This window comes from Polistes fuscatus, unplaced genomic scaffold, assembly GCF_010416935.1.
Source record: "Polistes fuscatus isolate 324 unplaced genomic scaffold, CU_Pfus_HIC Scaffold8, whole genome shotgun sequence".
Taxonomy (NCBI): domain Eukaryota; kingdom Metazoa; phylum Arthropoda; class Insecta; order Hymenoptera; family Vespidae; genus Polistes; species Polistes fuscatus.
In genome coordinates, this window is record NW_025113162.1 from 8023252 (window position 1) to 8041673 (window position 18422).

Consider the following 18422-nt stretch of genomic DNA (forward strand, 5'->3'; position numbering starts at 1 on the left):
TTAATTCTTGTTTAAATAATTATCGTCCTTCTATTAGACACGTAATACTCTAATCAATAATCGTCATTTCTATCGTTAATTTATCAATTAAACTTATCGACGGAGTAGACGTGTAAGATATAAACTTTGACGATAAATTTGAAACGTCGCTTTTTCACGAGATATTTCAACTGTCAATAAAAACTGGGCACGTCGGTCTCACTGCATGCCTACGTCAACAAAGGTATGCACTTTGTTGCAATTGGATCGAATATCGTAAAAATAAATATGTGATTATTATTGAAAGCAAATTAGAAAAAAGAAAAAGGAGGAGTGAGAATCGGGAAGAAAATGATTCGTTGGAGGAAACCGAGGAACAAAAATAAAATAGAAAATATAATGACATTGAAGGCGAACGTATATGTTTGTGCAATTTTCCACGATATTATATTTAGACCTACGAAGTGACACGTGCAACGATTCGCCGTCTAGGCAACTCGATTTCGCTGGATTCTACTCGATTGCACTAGACAGACATTTCTTAATAAAAGTGAACGCATTCTTTCGTAAACTATTATTACATACATGATCGCATATTTCTTCCTCTTTCTTACTTTTCGTGCATTTAATCGAAACAGCTGATCGCTTTCGCTTTTTTAATCGTCTCGTCGATAGCGGCTTCTCTTCGTTACAGGTAAGAATACAATATTTTTATTTTTGCCGATGTAACTTTCCATTGTTTCCAAATTTTACGATTAACATCTTTGTGGATAATCTCCATGCGTTTAAGCGAATTAACGTCTACTCTTTTCGATTTCACTGCTTACACCAACGCTTTGGAGTATTTTTTCTAGGTTAGGGCGTATCTCTCGAGTTTAGGTGGACTCGTAATTAATTCATTATTGATGAATGTTAATTAACGCGTATAAAAGCATCTTTAATCGTGCAAAATCTAAAATTAATCTTTACGGTTTGTTAAACAACCAATAAAGCAAGTTACGTCTTGTCCTGTTAATCGTACGAAAAGATTGTCAAAGAAAAAATCAGATTTATTTATTATCTATTTTATAATAATAAAAAATTTCATATCTATCGATTGCATTTGAAAATATACGTGTTAACAAATTTTGAAATTGTCTCGTACAAAAAATGAATGCTAAACGCAATAGTAGCGTCAATTCTTTTCGCAAATTTGTTTAATTTTATATATAATAATATATTTGATTATTATTTATTGATAATATAAAAAAAAAACACAAAAAAAGTACGAATAAAACGTCTTTTGTTTCGGTTCATTGTTCGAAAGAATTTCTGGAGATTCGAAAAGCGCGCGATTTCGTGCGAAGGTGGCGCTTGCATTTGTGCTGACCAATGAAAAATAAAACCGTAGCTTACCTGTGCATAATTATGGTTATGGTGCATAACGGTTCTTAAAGTTGATGCATGACGTACGAATGGTCGTAGTTAACGTTAGCGGAAAATTGCGACCAAGTTCGTGAGTTGTGTATTCTTTTTTAACGCAATTCAATAAGAAAACTTTATTTATCGTGATAATAATCGATTTTAGAACAAGCCAGTAGCCAAAAGTGTTAATGATGGGTTCAAAGAAGCACAAAAAACATAAGCGCCAGAGGCACGAAGGTGAGATTCGGTCATCCGGTATGACATAAAAAAAAAATGTTCAATTACTTTCTTACGATTACTCGACAAGGACGCTCAAATTTCTCACTGACGATTATATTTTTTTGTTATCATTTCTCTCGCATTCTAATTTCCATATCGCGTATGTTTTTTCTTCTCTCGAATATATATATATATATATATATGTATATACTTATATATATATATGTATAAAAAACGTACAATTCATCGCACGTTTCTCGTGGTCTCATGGTCTGTATTTTCTATCATCAAATAGAAATGTGACATTGTTTTTATCCACTCAAATGTTAAAGCATTATCATTGTAGCAAAGACAAAGGTACGCAGAAAAGGTTTATTGCACGATCTGGGCATTAAAGTATCATTTTCTTCTTTGTCAATGTTAGGGAAGAATATCTTGTTTCCTATTATTTTCCTACTTATACAGTATGATACACCTAACTTGATTACCTTGAACAACTTCTAAATTGTATTCTCTACTTTTTTATAAATGGTAATCAAATTCACTTATAAATTTCCTAAGCGTCTTAGTTTATGTACAAGTCATGTCAACTGCATTATGCCTTTCTCAATATTATGCAATCTCTATAAATATCAATTTATGTTCAATGTACAATTTATAAATTATTCAAGGTAATCAAATTAAGCGAGTCATGTTGTATATAACACATGAAAAAGATAATCTTATTTTGTACAGTTAATAAATACAATTCGCACACCGTCTCAAGCACTTTGTTCGCATTCGTGATCTTTCGTTATATGTCCATTGTTTATATTGGTGTATCTGTCTTCTTACATTACTTTTACAATGTTTCTTTAAGATGCTGTATTATAAGGATAGAATTATTTATTTCTATCTTAAGTACATAGCCGAGGATTCGAATGAAAACATTGAACTGTGGATGATGGTGTGGCTTTAACGGGACACGCATTAGATTTAAGAGACGCATTTTTATTTCGAAGGATAGAATTGTAGTTACTTCTTAAGCTATGCCAAATCGCTTTTCTTATTATTTTCATTGGAATCCTTCTCGTACTCATAGTTAAAATGATGCACAGGAATTTTGACTGCGTTTTCACCAAGGACAAACTGAGAGAGTGAGGTTGGAGTAGAAGTGAGGTGGATTCAAAAGTATAAACGAAGGTTCCACAACGACAGGCTCGACGTGGAAGTAAGTGACGTGTAACTACAGACACGGACTGGTTGCACGACAGAAGCTAGCTGTGCTCCAAAGTTATTTAAATATCCATAAACCTATTTCCATTTTTGTCTTTTAAAACCAGTTGAAGCGCAACAAGATCCACATCGATTAAATATTGTGATTTCTTCTTAATTTATGACAAATAAAAAGTACTGCTACGTGATAAAAAAAAAAAAGAAAATGCAAACCTGTTGCGCTTCAACTGCATAGTTCCCTGGCTGTTATGTATTACGGCATCGAAGACCGTATGTGCTTTGCTTTAGCCCTTTAAGAGGTATTTTCAATTTTAATAATTATTTTCTTTCTTACTGTTCCTACAATATAGAGCAGTCGATGTTACAATGAAAATTATTTTATTACATATATATGTGTATATATATATATATATGTATTTCTATTAAGATTTATTTATTAGTTCAAATTGAGCTACTACTTCCATCTCGCTTCCAGTTTGTTTAATGTGAAAACAAGGTCACTATCCTGTCATAAAACCATCTCTGTATATAATTATTAGAATGAAAACCCTTGATCCTTTTTTTAATACCCCTTGTAGAAGTTTATTAATTTTTTCAATCGCACTTTATTCTAAGTTCCCATTGAAACTATACAACGGGACATATAGAAAGCATTTATACTGCTAAAGTTATGCTATTACTATCCTGCACTTTGATTTTCTGCCAAAAAAACACCATTTGTGCATGCATTAGATATATTTCATGTCAATTTAGCTTACGTTAGAGCTTATCGGATGCCTGAAAATCTTATTGTTTGCATTTTATTTATTGGTTATCTATTTTGTCAACAGAAGGACAATATACAACAACGGACAAACCGCCTACTTTAAAATTAATTTTGAAGGTAGGAGGAAGCAGCGGGACTCCGGAATACGCCAACGAATTTCCAAGCCAAGGAACAATGTTATCTCAGCACTACCAACAGCAACTAGGTATGAATTACTCGGTTACGCAAGGGGACTCAGAATATGATAGGTACATGGGTCACAAGAAGATTAAAAAGAAAAAGAAGAAAAAGGATAAACGACACAAACATCATCACAAAGATAGAAAGAGAAAGAGAGAAGAATCCAGTCAAGAATCTGTAGGTGATGCTGATGAAGGTTTCGTCGAAGTACCTAAAAAGATTCCAAATCAACAATTGTTATCTCCTAGACCTCTTTCGAGCAATGAACCTAGAATCAATGTTGCTAATCAAATTAGTTCGCTCTCTCCGCATCGAGAGCCCAGGACTTGCGTTCTGCGAAAAATAGCCGAACGCACGCCTCTCCAGAGATTATTGGAACATTTGTTAAGGTCAATGGAAAAACGTGATCCTCAGCAATTCTTCGCATGGCCAGTGACAGACAGTATAGCGCCTGGTTACTCTCAAATAATAACTAATCCGATGGATTTTAGCACTATTAAACAAAAGATAGATGATAATAATTATCAGAATTTAAATGAATTTATAGACGATTTTAAACTTATGTGTAACAACGCAACTACTTATAATCATCCAGATACTATTTATTATAAGGCTGCCAAGAAATTATTACACGTAGGATTAAAGATGGTCACCCCTGAGAAACTGAGACAATTAAGACCAGTATTAACTTACATGCATGATATTTCCAAGGAAGAACTTGGATTTGAATTAGGAGTTGAAGATCCTAATAATCCCGATGTTCTTGTTACCGAGGAACAAATCGAGAGGGAAAGAGAACAGGAGGAAAGGAACGAAGAAGCGGAAGAACTCCGAAAGGAAAATCAAAGAAAAATGAGATTAGCGAGTTTAGGTAAATTCGAAGCTATTCCGGATGATCTAACTCCGGAAGAAATTTTGAAGCAAGCACGTGGAGCGGCTAAAGCTGCTTCGGATAAATTAAGCCTAAAACGTCTCAACACCAAAATGGGATTTTTAAGACAAAAGAAAGATGGGACTACGAGTTTGCAAATAATAGTTCCTGGAGATGGCGTTATACCTGGAACTAATCAAAGACCTGTATCATTAGGACAACTTATAGGAAAATTAAATCACGGTACTGGCGCCCTAGCTGGTTTCAGAGAAGACAGGAGAAATATGTCAAAACCAGTTAAGTCGTTGTACTACGGACCATTCGGGTCTTACGCGCCAAGTTACGATTCCACGTTTGCCAATCTTACTAAGGAAGAAACTGATCTCGTCTATCAAACGTACGGAGATGAAACTGCTGTTCAATATGCAGAATCTATTATTGATTTTGCCAAAGACTGTGATTACACTTTAACTATGGTCGACGATTTATTAGATATTCTAACTAACGGTGATCATAGAAGAACGAAAAAGTTACTCGAAGAAAAGAGGAGAATTAAAGAGGAAGAGGAGAAGATCAAGCATTTGTTAGAAAAACCTATGCAAGATCTAAACAAAAACATTCCATCATTGGAAAAAGTTCGAGTAGATATTGATCAATTGAAAACATTATCTGAACTGGGAATTGATATGAACTTTTTGGAAAAATTAGGTAATTATCTTATCTTATCTTATCTTATCTGCCTGCAATTATAAAATAATTTATATCCATTTTTGAACTTTATTCGCTATCTTAATTACTGACATTTTATATATAGTATATATTAAACTTAGTTTTCTAGTTTTACTTCCACACACACACTATATCTATAAATATATATATATATTTACATGTGTCCTATTTCTGAATATTTTAGAAGACGAGTTAAAGTTCAGCGAGGATCGTGAAGCTTTACAAAGTCGTTTAGATGATACTTCGCAGATGTTGGGTCGTTTAAAACAAGTACAACACGATCGTCTCTCGGCGCCTCCACCTGCTCATTTATCGAATGTTCCTAAGGCCTCGGAAAGTGAAGTTGCCCTTGCCGGTAAGATTACGGATAATCTTACCGAGATAGCAAAGAAACTTCCACCCTCAGCTATTGCACCAGTTGATGGATTACGTCGAGCTATGGGCATAGCACCACTTGGTGGGGCCGAACCGATGGAAGTTGAACCAATTACACATAATCCAGCAATAGTTGCGGAAAATACATTGTTACAACCAACCAATGGCAATCAAGTGCCCACGAATCTTTTACCAGCACCATCACCGATTCCAAATACGAATTTGCTGAGTCCGAACAGTCAACAAAATCCAACGATCAGTATTGTCAATCCAAATCAAATACAAATCGGTGTCACGCACAATCAAACGTCCCCTCCTTTGTTGAGCACAACGGAACCATCGGGAGTTCCCGATTTGGAATCTGAACTCCGAGAGTTTTTGGAAAGCGATCCTACATTAGGACATTCACCCTTACACGACGATAAAACGCTCGAAGATATATTATCAGAATCATAGTATTTAACTTAAGTTCTAATTAATTATAAGATAGATTGTACATTTTATTATATCTATATATTAGAACGATTCAAATCTTATATTAAATAAATACTTACTACAAGACTTTATTCTATTGTCTTTGTTATTTTATGACACTATTTCTAGTATTATAATAGCGATATTATTTCTAATAGCGATTGGATATCGAAAAGCGAGAGAAATTGTATTTATTTTCATATGATTTATCGATATATCACGAACATTTTCCACGAACAATTACCAATTATAGAATATAACTGTTACAATATCAAATTGTTATTTCAATATTTTATTCTCATATAATTCTTTCATATATTATATTCTATATCTTATAACAATACAAGGATTTAATGCTGTTATCGATTTCTGACCTCTGTCCAGCATCCTTACTCATTGCAGTCCTGAAATTACTCTACAAAAGTCTAACAGAAAAATAATAGTAAAGCTAAGAGAATAAAATAATAAAAATAATATTTAAAAAAATAAAAAAGAAAAAATAATTTTTCAATATTCTTGCATTAAATTAACAATTATTTTTTAAAAATTTCCTTGCAATGAAATAATGTCAGTTAATTTCAATCAAATAAATATTTCACAAAATTGCAATTAATTCTTTCGTTACTAGCGACTCCTCTATATGGGTCGTTCGAGCAAATGGCTTTGTACAAACGTAAAAATTGAAATATATATTCGTTGAAAGATTAAAAATTTAATTTCACGTGGGAACTGTATTCTCTCTCTCTCTCTCTCTCTTTTTTTTTCTTACTTTTAATCGTAAAATATAGAGAAATAATGTGATCAATCGAATCGTAGAAATGGACTCGACCATTTTACGAAGACATGCGTGTGTGCGCGCGTTTGCATGTGTGTGTGGGTGTATGTACATATATCCTACGTATGTAATACATATGCTAGTATTTCGCTCGAAGGTATACGTACAACTCATGATTAATAAACGTATCTGCCAGCGACATTTTGAAATAGCTAGCTTTCTGTGTCTCTTTAAAAAAGAACTGCATTATTAAATGAATATATGTATATGTAACGAAATATATGAGTTATGCGAAATGCTTTGATATACAGGGTGTACCAGCAACTATAAAAGGTCACCCAAAATATTTTCTTTGTTTTTCTAATGATATATAAAAATGTTTAAAACATATATGTACGTGTACTTTAATTGATTTCAAAAGTATTATTATATCGTGGAAAATAATATTATTTTATTAATTTTTTCGCGATCATCGGTATTTTGTTTACATTGTATTTTGTAGCAAGTGTAAGTAAACCTGCATCCTGATTTTTTCAAATGATCACGAGCACCAAAAATGTGATAAAATCGTAAGACAACCGAGTCTTATTTATCTCGGGTTTAGTTGTTTGTAAAGAAAGGTTTATTAAATATTATAATTCTTTTATATTTGTAACTTGCCACACCAGATTCTGTTAACAATCGTTCCCCGACCGAAGTAAATCTTCCGTACGAGTAGTCAAAGCGTCATTGATCGGACACGTAAAATAAAGTGGATTGCCAGTAGTCGAGGTACCTCTGTAGTCAGCCAAGTGAAGAAGATATACGAATGTCGTTAAACCTAGTGCATACGTTTAAGTTCTTTAAAAAAAAAAAAAAAAAAAAAATAATAAGAAATTAAAATAACAAAAAACGAAATATTAATATAATATTAAAAATATATAAAATAGAATATTAAAGAAAATTAGAAAATAATTAAAATTTAAATGATTTTCTATTTAAAATTCGTGCAATTTTATTGTTCCTCTTTTATTCAAAACAAAATTACGATATGTCGAAAAGGTGAGCAAATTGACATATACGATACGTTTTAGGTGTGTCTTAAACGTGAGGAATGATTTTACTACCCCGTCATATTTGAATTTACGATCAACTATATCCGTTGAAAGAGACTACGGTATATTTCCCACGTAATAGTGCAATAAAGTTTACTTAAACACATTCGTATGTATGTATATATAAATACTTGTTTACGTATGTATATGTGATCGTTACTACTTATGACATTATTGCTGCTTACGTTGGTCGTCCTTCCTTGTAGAAAATTAGAGAACTTATCCGATTAAATCTTGCCGATGCACTTAGTATTAACATGCTTTTAATAATCCGTTTACCGTTAATGCAAATTAATTATAGACGAACTCTCAAAAGTATTATTCAATTCGACAAAAGAACTATAACAATTTTTAATATTTTTTACGGTGTCTAACTTTACTCGACAATCACACACATACACACACATACGTAGACCTCATTATTACGCGTATATTGCATAAACTGCACTTTAATTTGTAAAAACAATTAAACGTTCAAATATTTGATTCTTTCATCGATGTATCAAATACTTTTTTAAATTTGTTTGTTTTTTATTTATTTATTTAATAGGATAAACTTTCAAGGATGATTATAACGCGTATTTATTTAGTCAGGAGTTTTCCGGAGTTAGTCGAGTTTTCATTATTGCAACTAGATTTTCGTACGAAACTCGATATACTACTCTCGAGATTTCATAGAATGAAAAATGCAAATGTGTGTCCATATATATATACACACACGAAGGTATCTACCTAATTGATATTTATTATTCATAGGTATTTGTATTCGAGCGGTCTAAAGCTGATTTTGTTCAATCAAAATTTTCCCCTTTTACAAAACAAAAAAGAAATTACAAATTTTCCCCTACCAACGTCGAGCCTTCAACGTGAAACGTTCGACGTACGTCGACGAACGTTTATGGCTTTTAACGTTGATACGTTGAAAATTTTAAATAAATTTATCGTCGTCATACGCATTTCATTATTAGTACGAGGTATCGTGAATTTTACGATAGAAATTTAATAAACGACGTTGTCTCTCCTAAAACCAACGCAAACTACTCGGTCATATATTTGAATATATTTACACGTGTATCGTTATCAATAAATTTATCCGATTAAATAAATAAATAAATAAATAAAAAAGAATATAAATACATCGGTAGAATCAACATATTATTTTTTTGTCCCAACAAATATTTTCCCTTTCTATTATTAATTCAATTAAAATCTAAAAATATAATAAAATCGTTCGAACAAGTATTCTGACAATTAAATCCTCTTTTTATTCTTTTTCTTTTCATCTTTTCTTTCATAAAATTCATTATTTCAATTTTTTCGTATCCATCCACTGTCGTAATTACTGGAGCACATTAATTTGTCAAATATAAGAAATATTATAATTATATTTCCTCGTTAATATACTTTTAGTTCTTTCATTTGACGTAACTGAAGTATCTATATCTAATAAGATATCTCTTAAGATTATTTAGTTAACGAGAGAAGAAATTTAACGAATCCCTTTACTTCCGGTGACTTTATTCCAATACGATAAAAGGACATTTTAAAACGAGAACATCAATTACCTTTATTTCTTCTTATAGTTATTTCCCTTTTCCTTTGATCCTTTCGAAGTATTAATTCTCCCCCTTGGCCCCGAGCCTGCCTCTTGCCCACTCCCCCCTTCCCCCTTTTTCTCTTTATCACCGATCCTGTACCATCCCTATTCTAGTTTCTAAACTAAACAAACGGAATTAACGAAGAGTTAAATCAACATTACCTCTATGTTTAATTCTCTCTCTCTCTCTCTCTCTCTCTCTCTCTCTCTCATGCTAAGATTTGCATATACGTTTAAGTTTTGAGAAAAGCTTCTTTCATTTACGATTTAATTGATTTTTTAAACACGAAATTAGATTTGTCTCGATATCTATTAAAAGTATTTCGAATAAGATTAATATCATCCATTTGGTTTTTTCTCAAAGTGATCAAATTATTATCTACTTAAGAAAGAGGGAAGCTAATTTTGTATTTAACGAACGACAGAAAGAAAGAGAAAGAAAGAGAGAGATAATAAAACAGGAAAGAAAAGAAAAAGTCGAAAATTAATTACGTGACTTTAAATAAGATTTTGTAATAAAGTAGAGAAAGAAAGAAAAAAGAAAAAAAGAGAAGGAAATGCTTTCACGCGAATAATAAATGCGTAGACATCGCATGAGCATGAATTAAGGGTGCATTGGTTGGAAAAAAATAAAAAATGACATAATTTTTAATATCCCCCGAGTATTGCGCGGTTACCAAAAAGAGAGAAGAAAAAAAAAGAAAAAAAGAAAAGTTATATCAACTCTACGGAATCCCTCATTTAATTGCAAAATCACACGAGCACATTTTATCACATTTTTTTACGTATAATTATATTATATTATACTTAATGGGGGTATATCGGGTATTTAATATTTAATAGAATTATTTATAACGATATTATATATTTTGCAAATATATTATTACCGATATTATATATACCGATATTATATGTTTTGTGAATTACGATTTAATTTAATTTAATTTAATTTTTGTTTTTTTGTTTTTTGTTTTCTTTAAAACCATATGTTTATTGCTTTGAACCAATACTACTATACCACTATTATAGAACTGTTATACTTTTATTTATGTATTATTTACTATTTTCTTTTTACATTTATCTACTTACTGTGCGTTACTACTAATATAATGATAAGTTTAATAATAATTACATAATTTTCATTTGTTGTTTTGTTTTATCTATACATTATATTGTACTTTACTGTAATTAATGGCCTTTAGGGAGCCTAGGCTCTAGGCTCAATAAAATATTATTAAATAAATAAATAAATAAATAAATAAATATTAGTATTAATTAAATTTTTTGTTTAGGGGATAGGGTAAAAAGAGAAAGAAAAAAAAAAAGAAAAAAACGAAAGAAGGATTTTTAATAGAGAGAAATGAAATTTTTTGCGTGCATTTCTTTTCGCGTATATTATCCCTTTAAAAAACTATTACATTTCTCTTTTTTCTTCTTTTTTTTCTATCTCTAAACTTTATAGCTTACATGGATTACGCTTGAAAACACGGAATTACCTACTGTATCACTATAAACGAGACAATTTTTCGTTCCTACTTTCTTTTTTTTTTTTTTTTTCTTTTTTTTTCTTTTTTTAATATTTCTCCTCTTTCCCCTTCATCCCTCGTATTCCTTCACCCCGTAAAAATCGATATCGAATAAAACAGCTCGTTATCCCTTATCGCTCGTATCATCCTACTTTTGAACAAAAAAAAAGAAAATCTTTACGAAATGTCATTGAGAAATCGATCGATTTTGAATAATTTCTCTCGGTGGTTTTACCTTTGCAAATTGGAAATAAAAAATATACCCCGAGGAATGAAAAAAGAAATAAACATAAAAAAAAGGAACAATACTAATAAAAATTAATATTCTCCTCGTACCGGTTCGAATATAATCATAGTTTCATATCTTACGTCGTAATGTTAGAAAATTGCAAGACAAAATGTTGAAGTATTATATCAAAAACGTCAGACAATCTATTTTTCAACGATTGGATAAGCTTCAGATGGCTTGTCTCCGAGTTTATCGTTCCCGTTAGAAACAGCTGCTCGTTTTCTCCGGTTAAAAAAGATAAAACAAAGACGAAGGTATGATCAATGTAAAAGAAAATGACAGAATAAAGGGTAGGTAGGACAGACAAGACGGAGTTTTAAAGGGACAAGGATAAAGACAAAAAGAAGAAGAAGAAGAAGAAGAAGAAGAATGAAGAAACGAATCCCATAGGATGAAAGCGAGGTTAAGGGGGTTTAATGGGAATCCAAGAGAGAGGAGGATGGCTGGCTGGGTTGGGGGGAGGGGGCACAGGATGGGTGGATCTATTTCCGAGGGTAACACATTTACACAATGTTGGTCAATTATGCGTAGAATGTTTTGAATTTCTATCCGAGCTATAGTATTAGATCCCCTAGTCAATTTGAAGCAGCCATGATGTCATAGAACCTATGCGTGGGTAACGCGAAACTCGCGTGGATAGAAATTCCAACGAGCTAATAACCCACCCTATTTACACCCTCAAACTCCATTTTCTCAAGCCTTGCGATTAATCGGGTGTGCTAGAGATGCTCCAAATGTTTCAACGAGTTTCTAGTAAGCGGTACTTTAATGTTTTACTGCTTATTTGTTTCCCCCTTCCTCGTCCTCCACCCTCCACCCTTCACCTCCTCCCCCACCACCACCACCACCACCAACATTCCACGATCTTTCTTTTTTCTCTCCCCTTCTGTTTTACGAAGAGCACTTTTACGAACTCTTAACATTTTTTATTGGAAAATTAAACGAGTGGAAGTGTAAAGGAAAAAGAAGATGAAGAAGAAGAAGAAGAAAAAAAAAGGGGTTGAGCGAAAGATAAGAAGAACACGTCTCTATCGTCCAATTTGGAGGAATATTATGGCGCGCAAGAAAAAAAAAAAAAAAAACAATATGAAAAATAAGACAAAGGAAGAACGAACAATTCTGTTCCATCTTTATAACCTCGTTTTACATGCTCTTCTATGAAAAGTTATCTGTACTACCGAGTACAGTGGTCTGAAAAAAAAAGAAAAAAAAAAGAAAAGATTACTTCGTGATCCGCCCTACTCTTTTTGATGGTCTCGGAGTTCATATAGCAGGATTTTTACGACATCGAATTTACATATTTACGATAGTCACGCTTATATCTCACGGTAAACCGTGGATAAAAAAAAAATACATTTCAGTTCGTGGATGGATACACGCACACACATACACACGCACGAATACACGTACGTAAGTTTCTATACAATCTTATTTTGTTACTGAAAAAAAAATCGAGAATCGTTGCAGCAGACACTGATTGTGAGTTATAACTGGTATCGGTAATTTTGTTGTTATATCGAAGATTCTCGATTTTCTATACGCTTTTCGAATTCCTCGTTATCCCTCGGTTCTTTTCTTTTACGATCAAATATATCGATGATATTATATCGATGCGTTTGTTTGTTGAGAAAATACGCGAGAAGATATATATTACATTTTTCTACTAAAAATAAATAATATAAATTAAGTGGGGGAGGAAAGAGTAATCCGTTAAAGAAGAGAAATACTCACAAACGAAAAGAAACAAATAGTTACTTACAACGATGAACTCAAATAAAATTGGATTAAACGTTATAATAAATAAAACGTTCGAAGAAAAACTTAACGAAATATGTTGCCACATTGATAACTAAGAAAAGTAATTCGATAAATCGTAAAATGAAAATCTTATTATCGAATAGAATTAATTTTATTATTAAAATGACTAAAACAAAAAAAAATTGAAACAAAATATCGTCAAAAATCAAAATCAACAAGAAAGGTTGGATTAATGAAAATGAATATTCATCAATAATAATAGAAATAAAATATTCCAATGAATTATTTTTTAAGGATCAATCTACTTTGAGAAAAGAAAAAATGTGAGTTATAACTGGTATCGGTAATTTTGTTGTTATATCGAAGATTCTCGATTTTCGATACACTTTTCGAATTCCTCGTTATCCCTCGGTTCTTTTCTTTTACGATCAAATATATCGATGATATTATATCGATGCGTTTGTTTGTTGAGAAAATACGAGAAGATATATATATTATATTTTTCTATTAAAAATAAATAATATAAATTAGGCGGGGGAGGAAAGAGTAATCCGTTAAAGAAGAGAAATACTCACAAACGAAAAGAAACAAATAGTTACTTACAACGATGAACTCAAATAAAATTGGATTAAACGTTATAATAAATAAAACGTTCGAAGAAAAACTTAACGAAATATGTTGCCACATTGATAACTAAGAAAATTAATTCGATAAATCGTAAAATGAAAATCTTATTATCGAATAGAATTAATTTTATTATTAAAATGACTAAAAAAAAAAAATTGAAACAAAATATTGTCAAAAATCAAAATCGACAAGAAAGGTTGGATTAATGAAAATGAATATTCATCGATAATAATAGAAATAAAATATTCCAATGAATTATTTTTTAAGGATCAATCTACTTTGAGAAAAGAAAAAATGTGAGTTATAACTGGTATCGGTAATTTTGTTGTTATATCGAAGATTCTCGATTTTCGATACGCTTTTCGAATTCCTCGTTATCCCTCGGTTCTTTTCTTTTACGATCAAATATATCGATGATATTATATCGATGCGTTTGTTTGTTGAGAAAATACGAGAAGATATATATTATATTTTTCTATTAAAAATAAATAATATAAATTAGATGGGGGAGGAAAGAGTAATACGTTAAAGAAGAGAAATACTCACAAACGAAAAGAAACAAATAGTTACTTACAACGATGAACTCAAATAAAATTGGATCAAACGTTATAATAAATAAAACGTTCGAAGAAAAACTTAACGAAATATGTTGCCACATTGATAACTAAGAAAATTAATTCGATAAATCGTAAAATGAAAATCTTATTATCGAATAGAATTAATTTTATTATTAAAATGACTAAAAAAAAAAAAAATTGAAACAAAATATCGTCAAAAATCAAAATCGATAAGAAAGGTTGGATTAATGAAAATGAATATTCATCGATAATAATAGAAATAAAATATTCCAATGAATTATTTTTTAAGGATCAATTTACTTTGAGAAAAGAAAAAAAAAGGGATTTATAGGATTGTTCGAAATCAATTGGGATTGGACAGATTTCATTGGTGATGAACGATTACTCCCCTTATATTACTCCCCATATTCTATGTTCCTATTACCACCCTCCTTTTATTATCTCAACTATTTTTGCACGAATCAACGAATTGGCAGACGTTTTCGAAAAAGGATTTTCGAGGATCGACGAAAATTACCTTTTGTATCCTTAGGAGACACATCAATAACTGACAGGAGAGAGAGAAGAAGGACACCACCACCACCCTGTACGTTCATCGATCTTTTCTTTTCAAAATGAAGATAATCGAACGAGACTTGTGTTACATATTTGACGTTATACCAATAGTATAATAGCATTCTTTCTATCAAAATGATAAATATTTAAAAAAGAATCATCTCATTTTTCAATTTGTCTTTTATTTCTTAATTTCTTTTTTTTTACATATTTTTTGCTAGGATCTCGAGAAACAAAAAGAGAAATTTCGCTTCGATAAGACACGAGAAAAACGGAAAAGGGATATAATATCGAATCGAAGAAATAAAAAAAAAAAGAAAGGAAAGATCGTATTATATACGTTTTAAAATTAACCGTACTACTTTTCAAGATCGAAAGTTCTATTTTCTTTAATCTTTAAATAGACGTAGGGGGGATAGTTTTTATCTTATAAAAAATGTACGACTTCATTTAGTTTAATGGACCATTGTGTATCAAATATTTCACCAAAATTTATTTCTCTAATTAATTACTAACAAGTATAACGGTTCTTTTGATTTTATTTTTATTTTTAACGAATAAAAATCAATCGACCGTTTTACTTTTTGTTTTGTTTTGTTTTAATCCTCACAAACGCGCCTGCCGGATTTATTTTATTTACAAAAATACGCGAACTTTGACTTAACCGTAGGGAAAAAAAAAAATATGCGCGAGACGCATTTAATCGCATAAATAATTTTCTACGTACCTGCGCGAATACATTTATTTTTATTTTTATCGAGCTAATGATTTTTCAAGATCGATAAACATCATCGTACATGATGGTATTCGAGGATTAATTAGAATCGATTTTCATATATCGATGAAGGAAATATTTCGCGTAATTTCTATTCCAACTCGTAACATTTTTATTATTCAACTTTATCATATTCCTTCCGTATTTCATTTTATGGTTTAACGAAAAATCTCCTTCCTTTCCCAATTACATAAATACAATATATAAAAAAAACCTAGCAAACGTGAATGCACACACATAACAACACTACGGATAAATGAAAAATAGAAGCATCGATTGGAAAGGAGGGTAGAAGGGGGAAGAGGATTGAGAACTTACAATTTTTACTCGTTTTCAATTGGGTTTATATCTAAAGTAAGAGAAAATCATAAACTTTCGATTCGAAAACTTATTCATCGATTTTCTAATATATAGATTTTTTCTCTCTCTATTTCTTTTATTCCTGAAAAATTCAGAACGCGTTACAGAACGCTTTTAAGGATTTTCCTCCTTCTCGTCTTTCGCCATTGCATTTTTGCGGATTCAAAGAAAAAAGAAAAAAAGAAGGAATAGAAGAAGGTCGTTTCGGGAAATCCATCTTAGTGCATACATTCGTTCCTTGTTCTCTCTCTCTCTCTCTCTTTTCTTATTCTCTCTCTTTTCTTATTTTCTCTCAATCTTCAACGATTCGTTCCGAAAACGAAAGATCTCAAGAGGTTCATGCTGCTGTTACGCGTCGGATTATTGAAATTTTTCGAGAATATTGAAAATTCTTACCAATCAGGAACGCCAAGAATGTCGTTGTTGATGTAACGCCTGTTGAGTTATTGTTAACCAGAAGATGGTCAGGTAGCTGGCTCTATGATTTTTCTGAAATTCTGAAAACTTGTAAAAATCCATGAAACTATTCATCGCACCTTTAAACTTGGAACAACCGTTTGTGAAAAAACGCGAAAAAAAAGGGTGGAATTTCATAAATATTTAGAACAATATTTGTTGTAGAATTTTAAATAACAATATATATGTAATATTTATTATTTGTGTGTGCCTTCAGAAATGCATATTTACATATATTTTAAAGAGTAGTAATTTAGGACGTTCAAATATAAGAAAATAAAAAAGAGTAGAAGATAAATCCAAAGACGATCACCTGTAACAAAAAGAAAACTATATTAATCATACAATCAAGTGATAAAATGCCTGACATATAAATCGTCCAATTCGCAGATGCACTTTTCTCGATTGAATTCTATATTTATTTTTATCAAATATCTACTTATTTACCGTTGCAATAAAATGAAATTTAAACACGTGATTTAACATTTACATAAAATATACATAAAAAAAAAGAAAAAGTAAAATATTAAATTACTAAAAAAAAAAAATATCTAATAATTACGATGAAATACTTTTAAACTACATAATATAGAAAATAACCAATGCAAATTTAATAAAATTTGATCACAGTGAACAATTGTAAAGATGAAATAAGCAAAAAAAAATAACTGTAATATTTAACTAACGTTAATTAAGTTTATAAATTATATAATACGAAAATTTAAATATTTTTGACTCTAATTAAACAAATATGCATCCTTTGACGATATAGACACGAATTTGGTGTCCAAGGAGATGGAATGGTCTATCATCTCCAATTACAACTACAAATTAATGACGAGCAAAAAGTAATATAACAAGATATAAAATATGACTAGAGAGCTATTTTCGAAAAGTTCGAACTTGCAGTTGAACCTTTGAAAATAACTCAATAGCCTCAATAGTAGTTGCCCTCTTCAGCCACATTTAAGTGGGGGCCTCTTCAGCATTAGCCTCTTCAACATGATGCCTCTTCTTTCTTCATGCCCTAAACGCTGCTGTGAGGCTTTTTTTAAGCGCATTTTACAATACATTTACTCGAATGCCTCAACAGATATTTGATCTAATCGATGAACCTATTATTAACACTTTGCATTTAAAAAATTAAATAATATCAAACAAAAACAAAAACTTTGTCATACGTCTTATGGTCTTACTTTTTTACCCGACCACTTTTATCTTTTATCTTTACTCTACTTTGTATTTACAATACATATATAACAAATGAAGTATTCAGTAGGAATTACTAAAAAGCAAAGCGTTAATATACTTAATATTAAGTAAGTATCCAACGTATTCAGCTATCTTCACTTTTTCGAAAAAAAATTAATTTTTAAGAAAATGCAAAGACTTTTGAATCGTTCGATACTGATTTGTATCTCGCGTTACAGAGTATCAGCAATTTATGGAAAAAATAAAAGAAATATTTAAATGATAAATGAATCTAAGGGTTGCTGAAACTTTGTATAATATCCGGAGAAGAAATTGTCCACTTCTGAGTGGAAATTACAATCGCGCGACTTCTCCGGTCTCTACCTACTTACAAATTAAATAAACATTCACGCCTAAGTATGCTACCTGCCTGTATATTGGCAATATTTAAAAAGACCAAACATACAGCATACCCACCCACTCACTCCACGATTCTCTCACATACCACCAGGGTGCAAAAGCCTAAACTAGAGAGCATGCCCCGGGGCACCTCCGACACCCTAGTTCAACCACGTTTTCTAAACTTATGGGAGTACGTACCAATTGCTGTAATCGACTGCCAAGGCTAA

At 31.2% G+C, this 18422-nt stretch overlaps 1 protein-coding gene across 7 annotated transcripts; it reads left to right on the top strand.

Moving 5' to 3' along the window:
- The first annotated feature begins 59 nt into the window (after positions 1-59).
- Positions 60-6488, top strand: LOC122524604 (bromodomain-containing protein 7). 7 transcript variants are annotated; one of them, XM_043646940.1, is made up of 4 exons: positions 61-673; positions 2700-2812; positions 3648-5342; positions 5548-6488. In XM_043646940.1, the coding sequence occupies exons 3-4, from the start codon at positions 3758-3760 to the stop codon at positions 6192-6194; spliced, it is 2232 nt and encodes a 743-aa protein (XP_043502875.1). In that variant the 5' UTR covers positions 61-673; positions 2700-2812; positions 3648-3757; the 3' UTR covers positions 6195-6488. The 7 variants fall into 7 exon arrangements, with proteins under 7 accessions (XP_043502878.1, XP_043502875.1, XP_043502872.1 ...); XM_043646937.1 differs by lacking the exons at positions 61-673; positions 2700-2812 and adding exons at positions 1372-1474; positions 1547-1620; XM_043646939.1 differs by lacking the exon at positions 61-673 and adding an exon at positions 1376-1620.
- The last annotated feature ends 11934 nt before the right edge of the window (positions 6489-18422 follow it).